Source organism: Rhinopithecus roxellana, chromosome 6 (genome assembly GCF_007565055.1).
Source record: "Rhinopithecus roxellana isolate Shanxi Qingling chromosome 6, ASM756505v1, whole genome shotgun sequence".
NCBI lineage: Eukaryota > Metazoa > Chordata > Mammalia > Primates > Cercopithecidae > Rhinopithecus > Rhinopithecus roxellana.
Window position 1 is genome coordinate 7,731,798 of NC_044554.1, and position 22,266 is coordinate 7,754,063.

At 33.9% G+C, this 22,266-nt stretch overlaps 2 protein-coding genes and 1 pseudogene across 15 annotated transcripts in view; 2 read left to right on the forward strand and 1 right to left on the reverse strand.

The window, feature by feature from the left end:
• IMMP2L (inner mitochondrial membrane peptidase subunit 2) overlaps positions 1-22,266 on the forward strand; it is a 913,124-nt gene that overhangs the window by 446,128 nt on the left and 444,730 nt on the right. The window lies entirely within an intron of this gene.
• The window catches only part of LRRN3 (leucine rich repeat neuronal 3), a 33,737-nt gene continuing 17,935 nt past the window's right edge, over positions 6,465-22,266 (reverse strand). For all 3 annotated transcript variants that reach the window (XM_010352932.2, XM_010352934.2, XM_010352933.2), the window contains one exon: positions 6,465-9,496. In XM_010352932.2, coding sequence (XP_010351234.1) covers positions 7,000-9,138 — 2,139 coding nt within the window. In that variant the 5' untranslated portion in view covers positions 9,139-9,496 and the 3' untranslated portion in view covers positions 6,465-6,999. The remainder of the gene's footprint in view (positions 9,497-22,266) is intronic.
• On the forward strand, positions 21,957-22,046 carry LOC115898519 (annotated as a pseudogene).

A 22,266-nucleotide genomic window follows, 5' to 3' on the forward strand; every position in this document is an offset into this window, starting at 1 on the left:
TTCATATGAACTATATGAATATATATATATTCATATATATTCATTCATATATTCATTCATATATATATTCATATAGTTCATATGTTTTCTTGGGGAAAAATACTGAAATACTTCTCTGAGACTCCAAATATATAAAATTGGAATGTTAACGCTGAACTCAAAAAGAAATTTCATGAGGATCACATAAATTGGGTTGTAATTATGTAATATACACATTTATATGTAATATATATTGCATTATACTACAGAAAGAGATGTGCAGGCCTGCCTATCAGCATGCCTGTCATATTGTAAGATAGCAAATGTTCATTTTCCCACACCCCTTCTTTAGATCTGAAGTAGATTTCCTAAGAGCACAGCAAATTGTTAATCTGGCACATATTCACAATTTAGTGAATGTTTCCTTCTTTTCTTCCTTTCCTTTTTCCTTCCTTCCTAATCTGTAATCTTTCTACTCAAGTAAATATAAATGCATGTTTATCCAAATATAATATGTTAATAATATGTTTATTATTTTCTATGCATGCATGTGTCAACAAAATGTCTCAAGAGTTGCATTGTCACTTTAGGACCGACCCTGGACTGTGGCACACATAATCCACTGGAAGGAAACCCTCATTCCCTTTAGCCTCACACAGTTATTTTTGTTGTGGTTTTTTTTTTGTTTTTTCATTGCAGTCACTTAATTCCTCTTGATTTGTGTGGAAAAGATGTTGTTTGTAGAAAGAAATGAATATTTTGTTTTCTACTTTTTATATACATTTTCTATATGCCATATCCGTGGTTAGAAGAAATTTTTTTACACTCAATGATTTGAATTGACTTGTTAGCATGATATACTTATATGAATTCATACATTTTATATGTAAATTTTTAAAAAATCTTGATAAAGTAAGTGATTTAGTATGAAAGTTCTATACTAGAATTTTGTTTCATTGATTGATTTACTAAGACATACGGATAGGAAGGTAAGAGCTTTAAAGTTATTTTGGAGACATGATTTCTTGTTTTTTATTGAATAGATGATTCTTCTCTGCAACCATTATTAAAGAGATGTTTACTAGAGGTATCTGACCTGAAGCCCAGTTCTGATAATGAATTTCAATTTCATATCGTATTCTTTTGAAAGACCATTTGGGTATGCTTAGCTATATTGCTTTAATAATGATACCTCTATTGGTTTAAGAACTATTTCTGTCTTTACCAGCCTTGAGTCTAGTACCACAAATGACAGGGAGGTTATTTTATTACACCCTGATTCTCTCAATGTAAGGATTAGGAGGGTTAATTTATGTCCCAAGCTCACTCCATTATTTGTTCCAGAGGCTGGTAAACATTACAAAGGAGTATCACAATTGGATTTTGAATCAATAACTTCAGACACTGAGCCATATATTTTAATGAGAAGCTGCATTTTCCTTACAATGGTCAAATAATACTATTAGTTTCTTGGCGATATAGTAGAGTTAGAAAAGATAAATATAAACATACAAAGTACTGTGAGGTCTCCAAATGTTATAGTTCATCCTTCTAAAAGGCTTACTAAGGTCAACCACAATTCTTTTTGCTATGCTTTGTTACTCTGGGCCACTTAACAATAATTTCAAAATTATGTATGATACTAGCTTTGAATGTATTACTTATTTGAACTCTTCAGTTTGCTCCTAGAAAAAGTCCTATTGACGTATCTGTGAGGTATTTACACCCTTAGTTGGTATATGCTCTCTGACATATTTCAAAAACGAGCTAGGAGCCTTCTGAGATGTATATACAGTGAACTAGAATAGGTAAATTCAAATCTCTGTAGGCTTGTCTATTTTTAGTATGAACAAAAAGGAATCATGTTCTATTTCATATGATGTCTTCTCACTTGAGAATTCTAAATGCATACTACTCATTTCATGCGCCTCCTGTGTATATTGTAAATGAAATGTTTAGGCCAAATTTTGAAAATAACCTATATTCTGCTGTAATATTCTTTTTAAAAGTTTTTTCTCTTAATAATTTTTCTTAGAATTTGATATATGTTTTATGACTACTAATATTAACTCTGGTTTTGCACTTTGCTCCTCTGTAAAAATAATATTTTTATTTTCCTTTAGAGGAATAACATAAAACTAGGCCATGGACACTCTTAACACTCAAGTCCTTACTTTTCAAATGAACAGATAAAAGCAGTCACTATTGTGTGGCAACTGGAGTCAGTTCTGTCTTTTCCCAGAACTCCATGATACTCATTGTAGCCGTTTCTAGACATGGCATTCCAATACAATGCTGTAGTTCTCCCAAGCAACGACCTAGTTATCTGTGCATTTGTTAGAGTAAAATGATATAGAAGCGAAGCTGTAGTGAAAATATTAGCATTTGAAAAAGAAGATCATTGTAGTCTTTTCTGTTTAATTGATTGCAAAATATCCTTTTGGGATCCTTAAATATAGTAATATATAATGGTAGTAATATATAATATATATAATATATAATAGAGTAAATATAATGGTGACAACCATATTCTTCACAAACATTTTTACTTATTTGCTATAATGTCTTGGGAAATCTGAGGAAAAAGATTGGATAAAAGAAAATATAGTCACAATTTAGTTACTATTCATTACTCCCTATTTCCTAGAAAATCAGCATTGTGATGAAGCCCAAGATACTATGAATGGCGACATATATAATTAGAATTATTTCCTCATATTTTTGATGGCGGTGAGATATGTTATTGAGATTTTTTTCACTCCTTAATACATGTATACTTTTAAACATTTTAGTTGTTTTTATTGTTTGCTTTATTAGTTTCTGACACATTTTGAATTTTTCATCTAAAACGTTAATCTCTAAAATTTTAAGATTATCCTTTATAGTTATTGGAACATCTTGTAAGAGTTAATGTGGATAGTTAATTAAGTTGGTTCTCCTCCTTGTAAAGATATATAGACATTTTGTCGGTGCTAGATAAACCTTTTTGAAATTCACTTCTCATTTTCTCTTTGAGTTTGAAATAGGGGTCACATAACAGTTATCCATGTTTTATGCATAGAAATAATTTATGGTAACTAAATATGCCTTTTTTGTTTGTTTGTTTTGTTTTGTTTTGAGACGGAGTCTCGCTCTGTTGCCAGGGTGGCATGCAGTGGTGTGATCTTGGCTCAATGCAACCTCCGCCTCCCAGGTTCAAGCGATTCTCCTGCCTCAGGCTTTCGAGTAGCTGGGACTACAGGCATGCGCCACCACACCCAGCTAATTTTTGTATATTTAGTAGAGACGGAGTTTCGCTATGTTGGCCTGGATGATCTCGATCTCTTGACTTTGTGATCCGCCCTCCTTAACCTCCCAAAGTGTTGGGATTACAGGCTTGAGCCACCACACCCAGCCTAAATATGCCTCTTAATTTAGCCAGTCTAAGGATAGTATTAGGCTATTTTCTGCAGATATAGTGAATAAGATCAATATTATACTTGAAGCAAGCTTTTACATCAAAGTTGTGATAAGCATTTTAGACCAAGAAAAAAACCTTGTAGCTTTTCTAAGCATTATCATTTTGTGAAAATATGAATGATTAAGACTGGTACTTTACCAAATCACACAGTTAACATGTATTTGTGAAAACATTGATAAAGAAAATAAACCAGAATACAATCTAGTAGAATATAAGTTTTAGATGGTAGAGAATGTGTCCTATTTCTCTTTTTCTCATGACTAATAGCCATACAATAAATGTTTATTGAATATAAACAAAAGATAATTAAATGAATAAACTAAGGAATTATTTTAAACTTATGCTTGTGTGTAGTTTTACTTAACATTTTTTTGTCTAATTAGAATAAAAACTTTAGCACTAAAATAAGTATGAAATGACTAGTATATGTACCATAAATCTATTTCATTTCTTTCTTGGTGAAATGGTTAGCATATGTCTGCCAACCTGTTGCTGCTTAGCGTTACTGACAATTATATACATTATAAATTATATATTTGGTCTCGCACTGTTTTTATATATTTTTGTATTCAATTGGGCATGCTTATTGTTAGAAAATCTTAATTTTATTTTGTAGTATAAATTATAAAGTATGTAATTCTTCAAAAATTATTTTTGTGCCAAGGTGTTTTTCTCCATACAAGGTGAACAGATTAGGTGGCATTCATACAGCTATAAGCTTTAGAGTTTTATTTGTTATAGGTAAAGTTCTGTTTTGCAACAAGAGCATTCAAATCGTATCACAAAATCGTCAGTTAAATGCTTTGAGTACTTTGACCAATACTTAGTTTTATGTGAGGATTAAGAGGTAACAGAGAGTATGAAACACCCTTCTCATTGAAGCAGAAATTTATATTAATTATATTAAAATTTATATTAAAATTTATATTAAAATATTTATATTAAAATTTAATCAGAAAAGTAAGTTCATGATTTGCGTTGAGCATCTGTATATTTTTGGTTGTAACAAAAATACTTCATTTTAGTGCTCACTGCTAGATGTCTATTGAGAATGCATATTTCATAACAAATTTTAAAAGAAATATGTAGATTAAAATGAATTCTCAGTGCTATGATATGTTTGTGATACTTCTTCAGGCACATAGGTTTCAAAGAAACATACAAGGTACATGCTTAAGTTGTTGCTGACCTACACTATGCCTGCGTCCTAATAGGTTGCATTTCAGCTCCTGTATTTTTGACAAATAGCTGAGCTCTCTAAAGCTCTGTTTGTGGTGCTGAAACCTCTCATGATATATGAGCATGTCTGGCTGATAAATTCTAATGTCAGCCTCTGTGTGATAGTGATTCATCAGGTTGTAAAATTTGTGTTTGGGAAACACGTTGAATTCGCAAGTTTCATGTTTTGGTTGTGTTAAAATTAACTCAATATGTCCTTTTGTTTTAAGAAGTTCATAACAATTGCCTTCTACACTGTCAAAAACAGCTAGGATTTAATTGGAAACTGTCAATGCTATCACAAAAGAAATGTCTAATATTAAGAAATAAATTGATATGACTACAGTGCTGGAAATGTTTATAGGCCAGTGTGATGTTGATATTATGCAGAAAGCCATTGTAAGAAGAGTTAAAAGTTGCTTATGAGCAGACACAATAGCAATTAACATGAAAGCTTTGTAACTTCGAGAGATAAACAATTTGACTATAAAAACTGTGGTATTGTCTCAGAATGTTTGCTTTGTACAAAAATACTTCTGTTTTTTCAGGACTGTGGGAGTTTGTTTGTAAAAATGATTGAAATCCTCAAAAATCTTAATTCTCTTTTTTTAAGTGAAATCCTTATATTCCCTATATAAGATTTTTAAATAACTACTAATGTACTTGGCACTTCAATTCAACGATTTGTAATCTTTTAAGCTGTGGGTTTCAGGTGCCTTAAATATATTCTTGGAGGACTGGACTAAAAAATTACATTGTTAATTTTTTCTTTTACTTTAAAATAGTTTTAGAAGCTTTTCCTTTAGTTAACATCATTCCTCTTAAATTTTTGGCAAACTCTGGAAGTATCTGAATTATGTCATTTTTTATATTGGGGTGAGCTAAATAAAAGAAATTTCAGAAAGTTGAACCTGTTAAACTTCTACTACTAATCCTATATGTTTTAGGGTGTAATTCTAAAATCTTAGTCTTGGACTGAAACATGATGTTTCCTTGCCATGTTTCAATATAGTAAATTATTAAGTTATTTGCTTGTTATTTCAGTGAATCTCCTTAACTGTTTTGAATCAGAGAGAGATTTGAAAATTATACCTAGAGCATAAGTCATAATGAAATTTGGCAATAGTTTCTGCAAAGTAAGCAGCCTAGACCAGGCATGGTGGGTCATGCCTGTAATCCCAATACTTTGGGACACTGAGGTGGGTGGATCATAAGGCCAGGAGTTCAAGACCAGCTTGGCCAGTGTGGCAAAACTTTGTCTCTACTAAAAATACAAAAATTAGCCGGAGATTAAGTTGCATGCCTATAATGCCAGCTACTTGGGAGGTTGAGGCAGGAGAATTGCTTGAACCTGGGAAGTGGATGCTGCAGTGAGTCGAGGTTTTGCCACTGTACTCCTGCCTGAGCAACAGAGGGAGACTCCGTCTCAAAAAAAAAGAAAAAAAAGACAAGCAGCCTAAAACTAAGCTACTGCTAATAATTAAAATAAGACTTTAGGTTGCTCAGATACTGAATTTATATTGTCTCAACCTAATAATTTAATCTACTCCAAAAGCTACTTGTTAAAATCCTTAAGTGAATACATAATTTCCTAGAGTTTCTATCAATAGTTAAAGGGTTAAATACAAATTATGATTGCCATTTGATATTGATTAAATGCTTTCTGAAATCCATATTTGAGACTTTATAAAAATGTAGGCAGTCGCATCACCCACGAAAAGTGCCTTACTCTTAGCATTCCAAATTTCATTATAGAAAAACACCTTTTAAAAACTTCATCATTTAAATGATATCTGATCAGATGATATTTCCCAGAAATTACTCTTTATTTAGAAACAAAACAAGACAAAAGCAATTGATTTTAATCCAAAATGTATTTTTCCTTATAAAAGAGGTCCACATACTCACTGTGTCTACTCTACAGAATTTGTCCATTTTATTACACCACGTGTCAAGTTTATCTGGTCACTGCAAAAACTCGTGGCTAATATGTGTAATACAACACAGGAGGAAGTATTGCTCAGTTCAACTACTCTTATATACTTAAAAAAAATACAGAAATGTTTTTGTCCACTTTAACTGTAGTCCAGACATAAAAGTTACATGAAAGTTTTAGAAAATGGAGTTATTTTATTTGGTTGCCACAGTACCCCTTGAAGCCAGTTACTTAAAATGCTGACGTTGTACATTTTTCCACTGGTCAGGAGCAGCATTGGTGAAGCTTAAACTTTTCTCTCGAAAGTAATCTTTCTTTACGTTGTTTTTTGTTTGTTTGTTTGTTTTGTTTTGTTTTTAGCACAGCTGAAGTCTTTAGCTTTTTTTTGTTCGTTTTTGGAGTAGGTTTAGTTGGTGGTTTTTACGACATTTGTTGGTAAACCTATAACAGTTGCTTTTACTTTCAGTGATGTACTTTTTTCTTTTCCTGCTTCCCAGAGATTTATCAGAGGAGGATAAAGCTCACCTAATGCAAAAGTTGGTTTCTGTAAGTAATTCTTCACATAGCTATGTCCACCATCACAGTTCATTTCTTGAGAGAGGCAGCTGATAAGACATATCACACCAATAATCCCCAGAAGGCCTCCAAGACAGGCCATAAGTGTTGTGGTATTACTCTTTTCATACTGTTTTTGATCAGGGTCCAAACCTTTGGTGGTGACATTTACACATTTTTTTCTGTTTTTCTGATAGATGGTGGGAATATCAATACAAATTTTATACTCAGTTGATGGGTTCAGATGAGTAAGATTATATACCTTGACATCAGATGGTATTCGAGCACTTTGCGCAGCATAAGAATTTTCAGTCTTGACAAAGGCTGTCCATTTAACACTAGATTTAAGAATTTTAGAACTTGCTTTCCAGGACACCAAAACTGAATTGGCCTGAATATCTCTTATTTTAATATTCAAAGAGCCATTGTTATCCTGTGGAAAAGATCCATCCACTTTGATCATAACAGACTTCAAGTCAGCGCCAACTAGGTTAGTTGCTATACAAGTATATAAACCCCCTTCTTTGGGAGTTATGCCATTTATTTCTAGTGTTCCTTCAGAATGGACATAGAAATTTTCTGTCAGGGTATTAGGCAAGAGTTTTTGACCAGAAGGTGTTATCCAGTAGATTTCGGGCTGTGGTTCTGCAGTAGCTCTACAGTGTAAGGAAACATAACTCCCAGCTTCTACATTTAGATTAGAAGGAAAGCTCTCAGGAGCTATAAGAGGGAGACAAATTTCCATCATGTCCCTGAAATGCACTTGCCGAACATTCTGACCTTGGAATTCAGGTGGGTCCACACAAAACAGTGAATCTGGTTCCATAAATCGAATGTTGGTTTTGTTCATATTAATCCAACGGATGACACAGTCACACCTGATGGGGTTACTGTGTATGCTGATTTCCTTGAGGTTTGGCAGAGACTCAATGGTACCATGGTACAGGGCACTGAGGGCATTGCTGTTCAGCATGAGTGATTCCAGCTTGGGGAGTCTGAAAAATGCATTGGGGTGAATGTAAGACAATCTGGGGTTGTTAGTAGCTTCTATTTTTCTTAAATCTGGCAGGTTATCCACAGCAAGACTATCGATGGAAATCAACTCAGGCATATTGTTTATCCCCAACTCTTTTAAGTGTAGCATATTGCTAAAATCACCCCTTCGTATTCTATTAATAGGATTTTTATTTAGATCCAAAAATTTGAGATTTACAACTTTTTGAAGAGCAACATGGGGTACTTTAATAAGCCTGTTGTCATAAAAGGAGATGCTTTCTAAGTTTTCAAGTCCAACCAAGGCATTATCTGGTATTTCTGTGAGGTTTATACCAGCTATGACCAGGCTGCGAAGATTGATAAGAGGCTTAAAGTTCATGTCTTTGATTCTGATAATTGGATTTTCCCCAATCATCAGAATCTCTAGATTTGGAAGAGCATCAAACCACTTACTGTTGATCATCTGCAATCTATTTGAATTGAGATGAAGTCGAAGAAGATTATGTAGGCCAATAAAGGCTCCAGGTGAAATTGCAGAAAGCAAGTTGTGATTAATATAGAGTTCTTGTAAGTTGCTCAGTTCTGACAGACATTTTTCAGGCAGTTCAGTAAGTTTGTTTTCCTCTAGGTACACAGAAAGGAGCTGAGGCATCTTTTTTACATTAATATTGGTGACTGAAGATAAATTGTTTTGAGATAAATCCAGGCCAGTAAGGTTTACTGGAAAGTCTGTGGAGTATTCAATTTTTGCAATATTGTTAGTCTGCAGGAGCAGAATCTGTGTGTTAGCAGGCAATCTGGCTGGGAAAGTTAAAAGACCTAAATCATTACAGTCCACTGTAGATGCTTCCATATAAATGGATCTGGGTGTAAACCAAGGCCTGATTTCACACGTACATAACTGTGGACAATCCACTTTTTTATCTACAGCTTGTACTAGTGTAGTGATAGCTAGGCCAAGTAGCACATGAATTTGGAGTGGCATGTCCTTCATCTTAGCTTTCTTCTTCAGAAATGTAATGGGCCCTTAAGGATTCCACAGTCAGTACTAGTAAGTTCAATAGGAGCTGATTGATAAGGAAGATACTTGCATTTGTCAAATGATGAATGCCATAGAACCACAAAGTTTTTCTTCACTGAAATAAGTGCCAGTGCCACAACTGCATTGTCCAAAAATGTCATGCATATTGGAGAAGAGAAGGTTACTATTTTCTTAATGATATAATATTGATGTACTTTTTGAAGGTGGAGTATGTATAGATGGTCATAGGAGATTGAGTAATTCATTTATTTAGAAGTATAATATTCAAATCCCATGCTTGTTCAGTATTCGCAGGAATAGCAGCATGATGCTAAATGTAATAAAATGAAATATGAAAGGAAAAAAGAGAACAATAATTAGTACAAATGAAAAATATATCATAATTAATACCTATTAACTAAATATAATTATTTCATGTATAAATTATATTTTTAGAGTTTAAGTACTTCAGTATGTCTTGGTGACTTTATCATTTTCATGACTGTCCTTGATAATTCTTGGCCCAGACATTGGGCAGGCTGAGAAATTTAATCTTTAAAAGGCTAAAGATTTATTATTTTAATGAATATGTTTCCAGAAGTTTTCTGTTATTTCAAATATTTACTTATTTATACCTTGTAATTTTATTCATTATATTTTCATTAGCTTTGAAATTTAGTTATAGGGAAAAAAGGAAAATAACTTTTAAGTTTTTTAACTATTGATGGCTTTATTTTTTTTGCTTGTTAGAGAGGCAAAATAAAAAGCCAATAAATAAGTAATACTGTTCACTTATAACCAAATGAGTTAGACTGTGATTCAACAGGCTCCCAGGAGACAGGATTTAGAGACAAAAATTATAAAATGTTAAGTAAGCTAGATGTAGTGGTATTAGCTGTTTCCCATTTTCATTCATACTTCTCTCCATAGTCTCCTTTGCATAAAGTGACTTGAGTTTTGCAGTCTTCAGAGAAGATTAAGTTTAACTTGCTGTAGATATACCTGTATGTTATCATTCTTAACTAAAGTTCAGAAGATTAACATTTGGCTGTTTTATTTTTCCCTGAGAATAACTTACCTTCCATTACTAACAATGAAAAAACAGTATTATTACATCACTGATATGGTTTGGCTGTGTCCCTGCCCAAATCTCATCTTGAATTGTAGCTCCGATAATTCCCATGTGTTGTGGGAGGGACCTGGTGGGACATAATTAAATCGTGGGGGCAGTTTCCCCCATGCTTGTGATAGTGAAATAAGTGTCACGAGATCTGATGTTTTTATAGGGGAAACCCCTTTTGCTTCAGTCTCATTCTCTCTTGCCTGCCTCCATGTAAGATGTGCCTTTTGCCACCTGCCATGATTGTGAGGCCTTCCCAGCCAGGTGGAGCTGTGAGTCCATTAAACATGTTTTTCTTTGTATTACTCAGTCTTGGATATATCTCTATTAGTAGCATTAGAATGGACTAATGCAATCAGTAACACACAGACCTAGATATTTTTCTTTTAAATGGATACCAGTGTCTTTGAAATATAATCATTTCCAACACCAAGTTGCAAATTTGATATGTGGGGATCCTTCTTTTTCTCTGTTTACCTTACCATCTGCCATTTTCCTGCAGGGAACCTTCTTCCTATTGATAGAGCTATGGTTGCATTACTCTGCCTGGAATAGTTCTTTCTTTGTTTTAAATTACTTTTTACTGTCTTTTCAAACCTTAGGTCAAGAATCTCCCCTCTGGGAAGTCTTTCATACAAGACTTTCATATAACCCCTCCCTCCAGATGTACTTAGCTGCCCCTCCACAGTGGTCCCATGGCTCCAGCACTTGCCTCTGTCAAGCATTTCCTTGATCCTTTCTTTTACTAGTCACTAATCTCCTTGAGAGCATGAGGCCTGCCTGACTTTGCATCCCATCTTCTGGGCATTATCATTATAATATAGTATATGTTCAAGAAATGTTTCGAATGAAACAATAAATTAATTTTATTAATAGAATCATTTATGCATCCTTTTACATATTAAGCAATTCAATCTGCTTAATTTCTAATTTCAGTAAATCTATCTGTTTTAATGTGTGTAAGTATATACTAACATCATATTTGTGTTACATATATTACTAAAATCCAGAGATTAAAATTCAGGCTACTACAAAGGAATGTTAGACTTTAAGAGAAAAGTTAATCTATTATATCTGTGCTTTATTCTTTAATTTATCTGGTCAACATTTATTGAGCACTTTCTACATGCTGATTATTGGGTTAATAGCTAGAGTGAAAAAAGATGACTTAGATATGGTTGATTCCTTTAGTAAACTTTCAGTCTGGAGGGGAAACAGAAGTAAACAGATGGTTACAATTCCATATGCATGCTCATTTGGAAGCATATACCCCTCCGAATAAAATGAAAATAGAAAATAGAAATCTATTGCCGCTTTATGTCCAGAATGAAAGAAAAACCTAGGTACAAAGTCCAGTTGTATTGCTGTATGTTTCCATAAATCACTTAGCTGAGAATGGAGAAACCATTACTTCTATCAATTAATTGGTAGGGTCTGCTTTCTTCAGCAGAGCAGAGAGGTACCTATATTCTTCTTTAAGTTAACTAGAGGTTCGGAAATATTAAAGATGAAGCATTCTTTCTGGGGGAGTCTTAATATAATATCTCTTTTTGTTTTGAAATTATCCCGGTGAGTGTCTTAGAATCACCTCAAATGTCTATCAATGACAGACTCGATTAAGAAAATGTGGCACATATACACCATGGAATACTATGCAGCCATAAAAAAGGATGAGTTTGTGTCCTTTGTAGGGACATGGATGCAGCTGGAAACCATCATTCTCAGCAAACTATCACAAGAACAGAAAACCAAACACTGCATGTTCTCACTCATAGGTGGGAATTGAACAATGAGAACACTTGGACACAGGAAGGGGAACATCACACACCGGGGCCTGACGTGGGGTGGGGGGACAGGGGAGGGATAGCATTAGGAGGTATACCTAATGTAAATGATGAGTTAATGGGGGCAGCACACCAACATGGCACATGTATACATATGTAACAAACCTGCACGTTGTGCACATATACCCTAGAACTTAAAGTATAATAAAAAAAATTATGTTTGTGTTTAATTAGAAAGTGTTTTCTTATTTCATCATTTACATGGCCATATGCTAGAAACAACCGTATTTTGAATTAGATTTATTCTGAAAGCTGTTGAAAGCGAGGGTGTTTATAGTGGTGAGCATATTCAAATGTTGTTTCTCCTGGTCTGTAGGAAGCAATAGTATGGGAAACACAATAGAGAATATAGAAATTTATCCTTTCTTTAGCATAATATTGACTTTTTCTTTTGTCTGTGGAAATGAATATGATATTTCACTAATATGCTATTTAGTATGGGTTATTTGCAGGATAATAAGTAAGTAATAATTGTATCTTCTTAGTTCTTTATAGTTTTCAAAGCCTTTTCTTATTCATTATTAATTTAATATTAATGAACTTGTGAGATAGGTTGGTGACGTACTTTAATCTCCATTTTTTAATGTAAGGTTATTGAGACCCATCTGCCTGATATCACACAACAAATAAATGGTGGGGTGGGATTAAAACCTAGTTTAGGCCGTTAAAATCAAACAATTGTAATAATTCTCATATCTTATATATCCAATTCCTGTGGACACTTAGAATATGAGATTTCTTTACTGTGAAAATACCAATTGTTTCTTGGTATAATTATATGTGGAAGCTTTTATAAATAAAGCTACTTTTCCTTAGTAAGGAGATCTTCATTATCTGTTTTTCATCATTTATGAAATAGTGATTCAACACCTACTTTTTGGCAGGCATTATCGTAGACACTGGAAAGTCAGCAATAAATAAGATAAAATATCTGCTCACCAAGTTTTCAGTGATCAAAGGAGAAAATAACTAAGGACAATGATGCATAGTAGATTTCATTTACAATAAAAACGTGTGCAATGCTCTGTGGATGTACAAAGGAGAGAATGCTTAATTCTGTTCCTCCAAAAGGAGCAACATGAATGTTCTATGGCCTTTTGTGATACTTATACAAAATCAACTGGGGTATAATGAGGATATGTGGATAAGAAGATTTAAAATCCACTGTCTTTTAGATGAGTTTTTATAATGCTAAAGCTTAAGAATAAAGTGTGCCTTCTTCTTTGCACCTCATTATGTGTATTACAAAGACTACAGAATCTGAGGAAAAGAAACATTTTGATACTTAAGTTGAAAAATTGGTGAAGACAAAAATTGCCATGGGTACATTAAAACCTAGTTTTTCCTTTTCTTTTATAGCAAATTACTAGCTAAGTTCCTTTGTATAAAGAACTTAAATTCTATTCTCCCATTATCTGACTTCATATTCCCTTGTAAGACTTCATCCTTCTTCAGTTTTAATTGAAAGTTCCATATCCCGAAGGTATTGTTGAATTATACTAACTGCATCCCTGTAAAAGACTGTTCTATTTTCCTTGGGAAATATTTCTCTTCCAGTTTTTTGAAATGAATTCTTTGAATTTATATGACAACTTTCAGGAAATGGATAATGGTAACTATTTAGAATAGTTTAATGAATGCTATCCTTAAAAACTGATGTTAATGAGAAATTGATTTAAGGAAAGAAAATTTGTTTTGCATTAAGAAACGTGGGCCAGGTTTACTGGATGATTTTGTAACTGGGGACAGGATACCTCACTTTCTGGTACCTCAGATTATTGATCTCTATAATTTAGAAATTTGGCTGCATGAGCTCTAAGATTCTTTCACATTCCGAACTTATGTGATACTATTCTGTGAACATCAAAGATTTTTTTCCAAAGGTGTCTAACAATTGAATGTGTGTAAACTCACTTATCTGAATTTAACCTTTGTTTTTTAAATTTATTACAAGTTTATATTCAATACTTTAGTTCCATGCCATTAACAAATTAGAATCAGTGAATTTTAGTCATTATGGGGCTTTTAATAAAAACTATCAAATTAGTTACCTGCCATTATTTCTATTTTATCTTTTTATCTACACAGTAGTAAACAAACGAGAGAGTTACTTTAGTCATTAAATTAAGGCAAACTGAAAGTAAATTGCCTCGATTAGAGCACTTGATCTAAATTCAGATGTGAATTCAAATTCCTTCATTTTGCCTCTAAAGCTCAGTCTTAACCACTAAGTTCTACTTTCTGTCAAATCTTTATTTTTAAAATAGCACTACACGTCTTGGTATGTTTTCAGAAAGGTGTTTCCTCCAACGGTATGGGTGTACTGCCCTTTTTGTTATTGTTGTCGGGTGTTTCTCTTCCTTTGGTAATAAAGTTTTACTCAGACAAAATTATAAAGCAGTTGAATATTGTGGAAGGAATAAAATAAAACCTGTTTTCTAAGCCTAGTTTTGCTATGTGAGAGTAATCATATTGCTCTCTGAATCTTAGTTTCTCACAAAATGTGCACTAAATTTTCACGGTTGTTTTCAAGTTGATGTTAATGTCCTGTGAAATTGTAGAGATTTTGCATGGGGTTGCCATTAAAAGAAATTTGTTTATTAGAGAAAAATTATTTTTGTTATTGTTCAAAATTTATGTAGTAAAATATATGTCATGTCCACCCATATATTTAATGGATGCTATCTTTTAGAGTGTTTTTAGAGTGGATTCTGATGTTTTCAGATTCTCAAATCTGGTATTTTGAGATTTTCAAACTGGCAAAGATCCTTATTATTATTATTATTATTATTATTATTGAAATAGCTATAGGTTTTTTTTAACAGAGGGGAATTTGATATTATTTTATGTCCTTGTCATGTTTAAGAACTTATATTTTTACCCAGCAAGCATTAATGCAGATCATAAACAAATCATGTGCTGTTTCCATTCCTCATGATATAGGGCTCAGATGGTCCTTTAGATGACAATAAAGGCCTTGTAATAAAGTTCTCTCAGAGAAACCAATAGTAACTTAAATAGCACAATTTTCTCTCCTGAGTCTCAAAATATGCTTTGGGCAGATTTGAGAGAATTGGATGTTTTATCTTTTTTCTTCTCTTGTTTTTAGAATTTGAGGCTTGTGCTACATGGGGATAGTTTTCTTTAAACAATAATTCCGGCCAGGTGTGGTGGCTCATGCCTGTAAGCCCAGCATTTTGGGAGGCTGAGGTGGGTGGATCACCTAAGGTCAGGAGTTTGAAACCAGCCTGGCCAACATAGTGAAACCCAGTCTCTAGTAAAAATACCAAAATTAGCCAGGTGTGGTGGTGCACATCTCTAGTCCCAAATACTCGGGAGGCTGAGGCATGAGAATTGCTTGAACCTGGAAGGCGGCGGCTGCAGTGAGCCCAGATCGCGCCAGCTACACTCTAGCCTGAGCGACAGAGTGTGAGTCTGTCTAAAATACATATATATATATATATATATATATATATATATATAATTGCAAATGTGTCACCCTAATACATCAAATTTATGGAATCTAGTTATAGTACAGCTATAATTTAGGAAGGGTAGTTTACAGTATAGAAATCTCTCTTTATAATTTTCTTTTACAGAGCGGGGAATGAAATCTTAATCACAGGAGTATTTCACATTTGGGTAGTCATTTCTGTGTACTCATAAATTACCAGCTTGTCATGATACTGTCATTTTTTATTACGAAAATTCTGATATGTTATTCTTAATTATTGATTTTGCTCAACTGAGTACTTCATGAATAGCATTATTTGTGAAGTTAACTTTTGTACATGATTAGTTAAACAAATGATAATTTTAAGCCATAACTTGTCTCTTGATGCTTATAATTTTTCTTATAAGCATCACTCCATATACTGGGGAATTCTAATTTACAATATGGCATAACAGTACATTATTCAATATTGTTTGAAAGCCAATGGATTTTGATTGCCTGATTTGCTTTTTTAACTTTTCTTCTATGAATACCTTGTTATTTAGCATTTATGCAGTTCCAAGTGTAGGTCTCTCTGGGAAAAGCACTCATTTATTCACTATCCTTAATAATCACTCATCTTAGATTGAAGCATAATCATCTTGTTTTCCAAGTTGGGAAATAGTGATGGAAAGTTTGCTTCAGGTTATGATTAAACTAGAGATCTCTATTTGGGTGATGCCTCTCTGTTAAGTTATCAGCACTTTAACAGTAGGGTATTGTGTAAGTATGCAGACCTGGGAGTTAGGAGGAGACCTTGTGACCTTTAGTGACTTCGTTTCTAAAATAAAAATTATCTTCAAATTCTATCATTATATAATTTTTGTAGTAACCTTAAATATTCTCAAAACAGTTTCAATATATTTATTTTCTTTTTTGGTGGCGGGGGGATTGAGATGGAGTCTCGCCCTGTTGCCCAGGCTGGAGTGCAATGGCGCAATCTCGGCTCATTCACCGCACCCTCCACCTCCCGGGTTCAAATGATTCTCCTGCCTCAGCATCCCGAGTAGCTGGGCTTACAGGCACCTGCCACCACACCCAGCGAATTTTTATATTTTTAGTAGAGATGGGGTTTTACAGTGTTGGCCAGGCTGGTCTCCAACTCCTGACTTCGTGATCTGCCGTCCTTGAACTCCCAAAGTGCTGGGATTACAGATGTGAGCCACTGCACCCAGCCAATATATTTCTTTGTACAAACTTAATACTGTGTACTTGGATGGATACTGATAGAATTTACTCAGATATTTTATGATATTTTTAGGTTTTCATGTTTATTCACGTTTTATGTGTCTCAAACTAGGGCATAGAGATAGACAAGTGCTAATTTCACTCGCATCAGAAATAGTCTATAAAAAGATTCTTAGGACCTGTACAAATTCATGAAAATTTTGAAGAATTTGAAAAATTTGTATGTCAGGAGTAATTTATTTATGCTTGTAAGAGAAATCATTGTTTTCCTGGCAAAAATGTGTGTGTGTGTGTGTGTGTGTGTGTGTGTATGTGTGTGTGTGTGTAGATTTGTGTGTATGTGTGTGTGTAGATTTGTGTGTATGTGTGTGTGTGTGTAGATTTGTCTATGTGTGTGTGTAGATTTGTGTGTATGTGTACGCTGAGAGACTTCAGTTCTGTTCAGAAAATTTTGAATGTGATTGACTAAATTTATGCATTAAATTTTCCCATTTTATCCAATCTTTATTTCTATCAATAGATGTTTTGAGGGATTTAATTAGACCTTAATTTGTATTTTACAATTTCACATAAATTGAGAGGAAAAGTCTGCCCAATTGAGAGGAAAAGTCTGCCCAAATATGCTTTCCTTATTCTCTTGACAGTTTTGGTCTCTAAAAGCTCATTCCTGTCATTTAGTTACAGTTTATTTGAGAAGCTAGTGCAGAGTATGACTGGTAAATGATGTCATCCTTTTATCTTCAAAGGAATTTCCAAAGATTTGGAAATTTCCCTGCTTGAATGACAGAAGAAAGACTTATATTGTGCCTCACAGTACAGTGGTTTGGGAAATGTGTGTCTCAGGTAGACCCACTTTCAATTATCCTGCATTTCAGATGAAAACATTTGGGGTAATTGTCCAGATAATTTAAACAATTTTTAAGTCGTGTTTTTAATTGGAAGATAGCCAAATATCCTGTCTTTGAAGTCTCCATTCTTTATGTCACATGAAGACTGTCCATCTCCTTGGTATAGTTAAAAGAAAGAAATGAAGTGATTGCAGCTTGAGTTGATTTTATGAACAGACACGAGTATGCTGCCTTATGCTCTCTGATCTTGCAAGCACTACTCTCTAGGGCCTTTTACATGGGAGGACATGATAGGCATGTATGCCAAAAAAAAAAAAAAAAAAAAAAAAAAAAAAGGACTATTCTATATTGATTGCCACAAGTAAATGCTTTTATCAATCTCAGGAGGGATGGTTTCTGAAGCATAGATATGCTGAAAAAGGATGGCAGCAAAAAGGTTTTCATCTCATTTGTATTCCTTGATTAACTAAGTTTGACAGAACAGAAAGTCGCTGGGTTGTAAAGAAGATAAGGAAACCTGTGGACAAGAGTCCAATGACGTAGTATAGATAGAGAATGAAGAACATTTTAGTTACAATATTATTACAGAAATCTTAAAATTATATTTTGGAGAGGACCATTCCTCTGAAGGAACTCAGAGTAGAATCTTTCTGGGTAGTTCACTTTCTATTCTGCATATAATAAAATATTGGTTCTCATTGCTATTAAATAAAACAACACTAATATCAGTGTTTTACATTTTTACTAAGAATTGGGAAGATAAAACATATGTCAGAAGAAAGGAAATAAAATGAGCTCCTTCAGTTTGAAAGCATTTTTTCAAATGCAGTAAACAAGAGACTACATTATAGCACCACATTTTAGGGTGTGCTGGTGTCAGCTGATGCCTGCCATGAGTTCAGAGATGGATGGTGCTTTTCTGTGACTATACCTAAGGGAGATGATAATAGCAATGTGGTCTGTATTTTTAGTTCCTTATTATAAGCATGGTATTGTCTATTTTCTTTTTAAAAGTGTGTCAGATTTCCCTCATGCTCTATGGTTTGTTTCCTGCTTAACTTCTTGACAATCTGCTTAAAACAACATTGGTTTATTTGTGTCCAGAGGATACAAAAATGTTTTAAAAATAGAGCAACAAACATTCCACCATAAGCTTTGAAAAAACTTCCTGAATTATGGCTTTGAGTTTCAACCAAGACATGGAGGCTATATTTATGGCTGTGTGCATGTTTGTGCATCTTTTTGTGAGTGGAAATTCATTACTGTACAGGACATGAGCTCTTTCCCTAACACTTGTGTTGAACAGTTAATGTGAGATGGTGGCACTCTGAAGTACAAAGTAACAGACAGAATTAAAGTTCTTGATGCATGCTAGGTCAGTGAAGCTTTGTTATTTATTTCCTGTGTGGAAATAAAAGGCACTATATGCAGGTTAAAGTTTTGCATTTCCAGGGCCAGGAGTGGTGGCTCACGCCTGTAATCCCAGCACTTTGGGAGGCCAAGTCAGGTGGATTACCTGAGGTCAGGAGTTTGAGATCAGCCAACATGGCGAAACCCAGTCTCTGCTAAAAATACCCCGTCTCTACTAAAAATACAAAAATTAGCTGGGCGTGGTGGCGTGCGCCTGTAAACCCAGCTACTCGGAAGGCTGAGACAGGAGAATCACTGGAACCCAGGAGGCAGAGGTTGCAGTGAGCCAAGATTGCACCATTGCACTCCAGCCTGGGCGACAGAGCAAGACTCCATCTCAAAAATAAATAAATAGATAAATAAATAAATAAATAAATAAATAAATAAATAAATATTTACATTTCCTTTTTCCTGTCACCTAACTTAAAGGCATGTATTTTTTCTTTTTCAGAGAAAAGGCCTCCTTTTGTCACCCAGGATGGAGTGCAATCATTTAACTTTATAGAAGCCTCACAATAGCTCTCTACTTGAAGTTAATTATGTAGGACTACTTTATGTAGAGGACCTTGCAAAATTTTATTGCCTACAACCCCCTGGAATTCATTTAAAATTACTATTGACGCAGGGGGACATGAGTTGATTCACATTATTTCTGTTCATAATGGGCTTTATGGTAAATTCTTCTTTAATGTGTTTACAATATTTGACTACTGTAGCATTTAAGAACTATATCAGGTTATGAACATTTGGGAAATATGAGATCCCCCAAAAAAGTGACATGATAAAAGAAATACATTTTGCCTTATGTGTTGAATAGAGAGGGCTAAAGTTAAGGGGGGAAGTAAAAATACTAACGGGCTATTTTTTTTTTTTTAATGGAAAGCAGTACAATTTGTGATGTGTACCAAATTTTAATTTTGTGTTAATGGACAATATAGGCCCTTGGTAACATTACCTTTCTTTTTTTTTTTTTTTTTTTTTTACAACTGCTACCCGTGAAGAGCATAGGCAGTATGCCCACTTAAGTGTCTTTTTGCAAGATTGTACATGACTAGAGCCCCAAAGGGAGTTCTAAATCTTAATGGAGAAAAAGAGTTCTTTAAAAACAAGGTTGTAAATTTGCATTCATTTCTCTCTTAGAAGTCTGGTGTTCATCTCATATATGGATTAGGTGAAAGCTAAGTGACAAATCACCTGTTTGGGAAAATTTCTTAGTAGATAAGCTCTCTCCAGATAATTTAGGATTATGTTTCAGACTAATAGGTTTAGGCTCAGAAAAGTGAATGGTTTTATATTATGTTATAGCAGCTTCACAGGGTAGGATTTAATACATTTTTATGGATAAAATGAATAGTGTTTGATTATTGGATCTGAGTTAGGAGAAGAAATTTTCCCTTCACAGTCACATGGTTTAAGATCTGGAATCCCTTAAATTTGATCTGTGGCATTCACCTAACTTTACTGTTCCAATATGCCAAGACAAAATTATTTTGTGAAGGACAGTTATTTAATTTACAAGTTAATGTCTGTTGCAGAAATATTTCACATTGCTCAATCAAGAATTGCTCAACATTAATTTCATATATGTAGAAACATTCTTTGAACTTTAAGTTATTTGTATTCTATACTTATATTTTGATATTTATACTTACGTTTTTGTATATTTTCCTTAAGATAGTTATGTAGTAAAGTTTATACTAAACCATTTTGGGCTTGGAGCTCAACATCCAAACCAAGAAAGGAATAAAACTTTTTCATGATTTCTGTTAATTATAATTCATGACACTGGTTAGTAAGATATAATCTATATTTGTGATCATTCCTGGTATTGTTTATGTTTTCTTGGAAGATAAGATATTATTTCAGTGAATAAAAGCTATTCTAAATATATGAGAAAATAATTAAACTGTCACAATAATGGATATGGACTTGAAAAATATTAGTTTTGAGGTTTTCTTTAATGACTGATTCCTTTCAATTGTATGGAAAACAGAGATTTAAAAAAGAATATCATTTTCCCTAATGATGTCTTTATGTCTAATATCCATGAACAGATAGGATCTTTGATGCTTTACTTATCTTTGCATATTTTAGTATAGTTCAGATCCTAAATACTTTTAGGAGTCTCGGTCTGTCACCTAGGCTAGAGTGCAGTGGCATGTTCTCAGCTCACTGCAACCTCCACCTCCCGGGTTCAAGCGATTCTCCTGCCTCAGCCTCCTGAGTAGCTTGGACTACAGCTGTTTATCATTATGCTCCGCTAATTTTTGTAATTTTAATAGACACAGGGTTTCACCATATTGGTCAGGCTAGTTTTGAACTCCTGACCTTGTGATTCGCCCACCTTGGCCTCCCAAAGTGCTAGAATTACAGGCATGAGCCACTGCACCTGTCCCCTGAAGACTTTTTAAGGGCCCTTTCCATTAACTTCAGTTTTTCATCATATAACAATAGCAACAAACAATAAAACCAGCAATAGTAGTCACAGTCATAATGTACTATAATGTACAAATTCAGTTCAATTTTCACATATGATCTTACTTGATTCTCCTAACAATCCTGTCAGCATGTTCAGTTATACCCATTTTACAGGTGGTGAGTCAGAGAGATTTCATGAGGTAGGTCAAAGTTGGAGGGCCATATCAGTGATGGCTCCTGAACTCTGTCCCAGGTCCCTGACTCCATTTTCAGGCCTCTTCCTATGAGCTCTGTGTAATAAAGCTTTGTGTTATAGAGATATATGTACTTGATTGCCCCCTTACTAGTTGTTAATGAAGCATCTTCATGTCTAGACCTATGTCTTACTCACTGCGTAAGCCTATACAATGCTGACTTGTCTTCTTTGCACAGTGAAATTAAATGATACTTTCTTTTAAAACTTAATTAAGATGCTTTTGTAGTTCATAAGCATGAGGATTGGGTTTTCTTGCTCTTGTATGAGATGTGCCTCCCTCAAACCTTGGAAACCTGACTTGAAAAAAAAAAACTTTAATTATGGAAGAAAAGTTAATGGTTAATCATGTAGGTGGCAATGAACATGTTAAATTGTACTGAAAATGTTTTACACATTTTAGATGTTTGTTCTTTAATTTGGTCTTTAATTCTTCTTCGTAATACCTTATTTATGAACTACCTTACTTGAAATACCCCCTAAAGTCACTCTCACCATGCTGTTTTCTTTATAGATCATTTAAGACT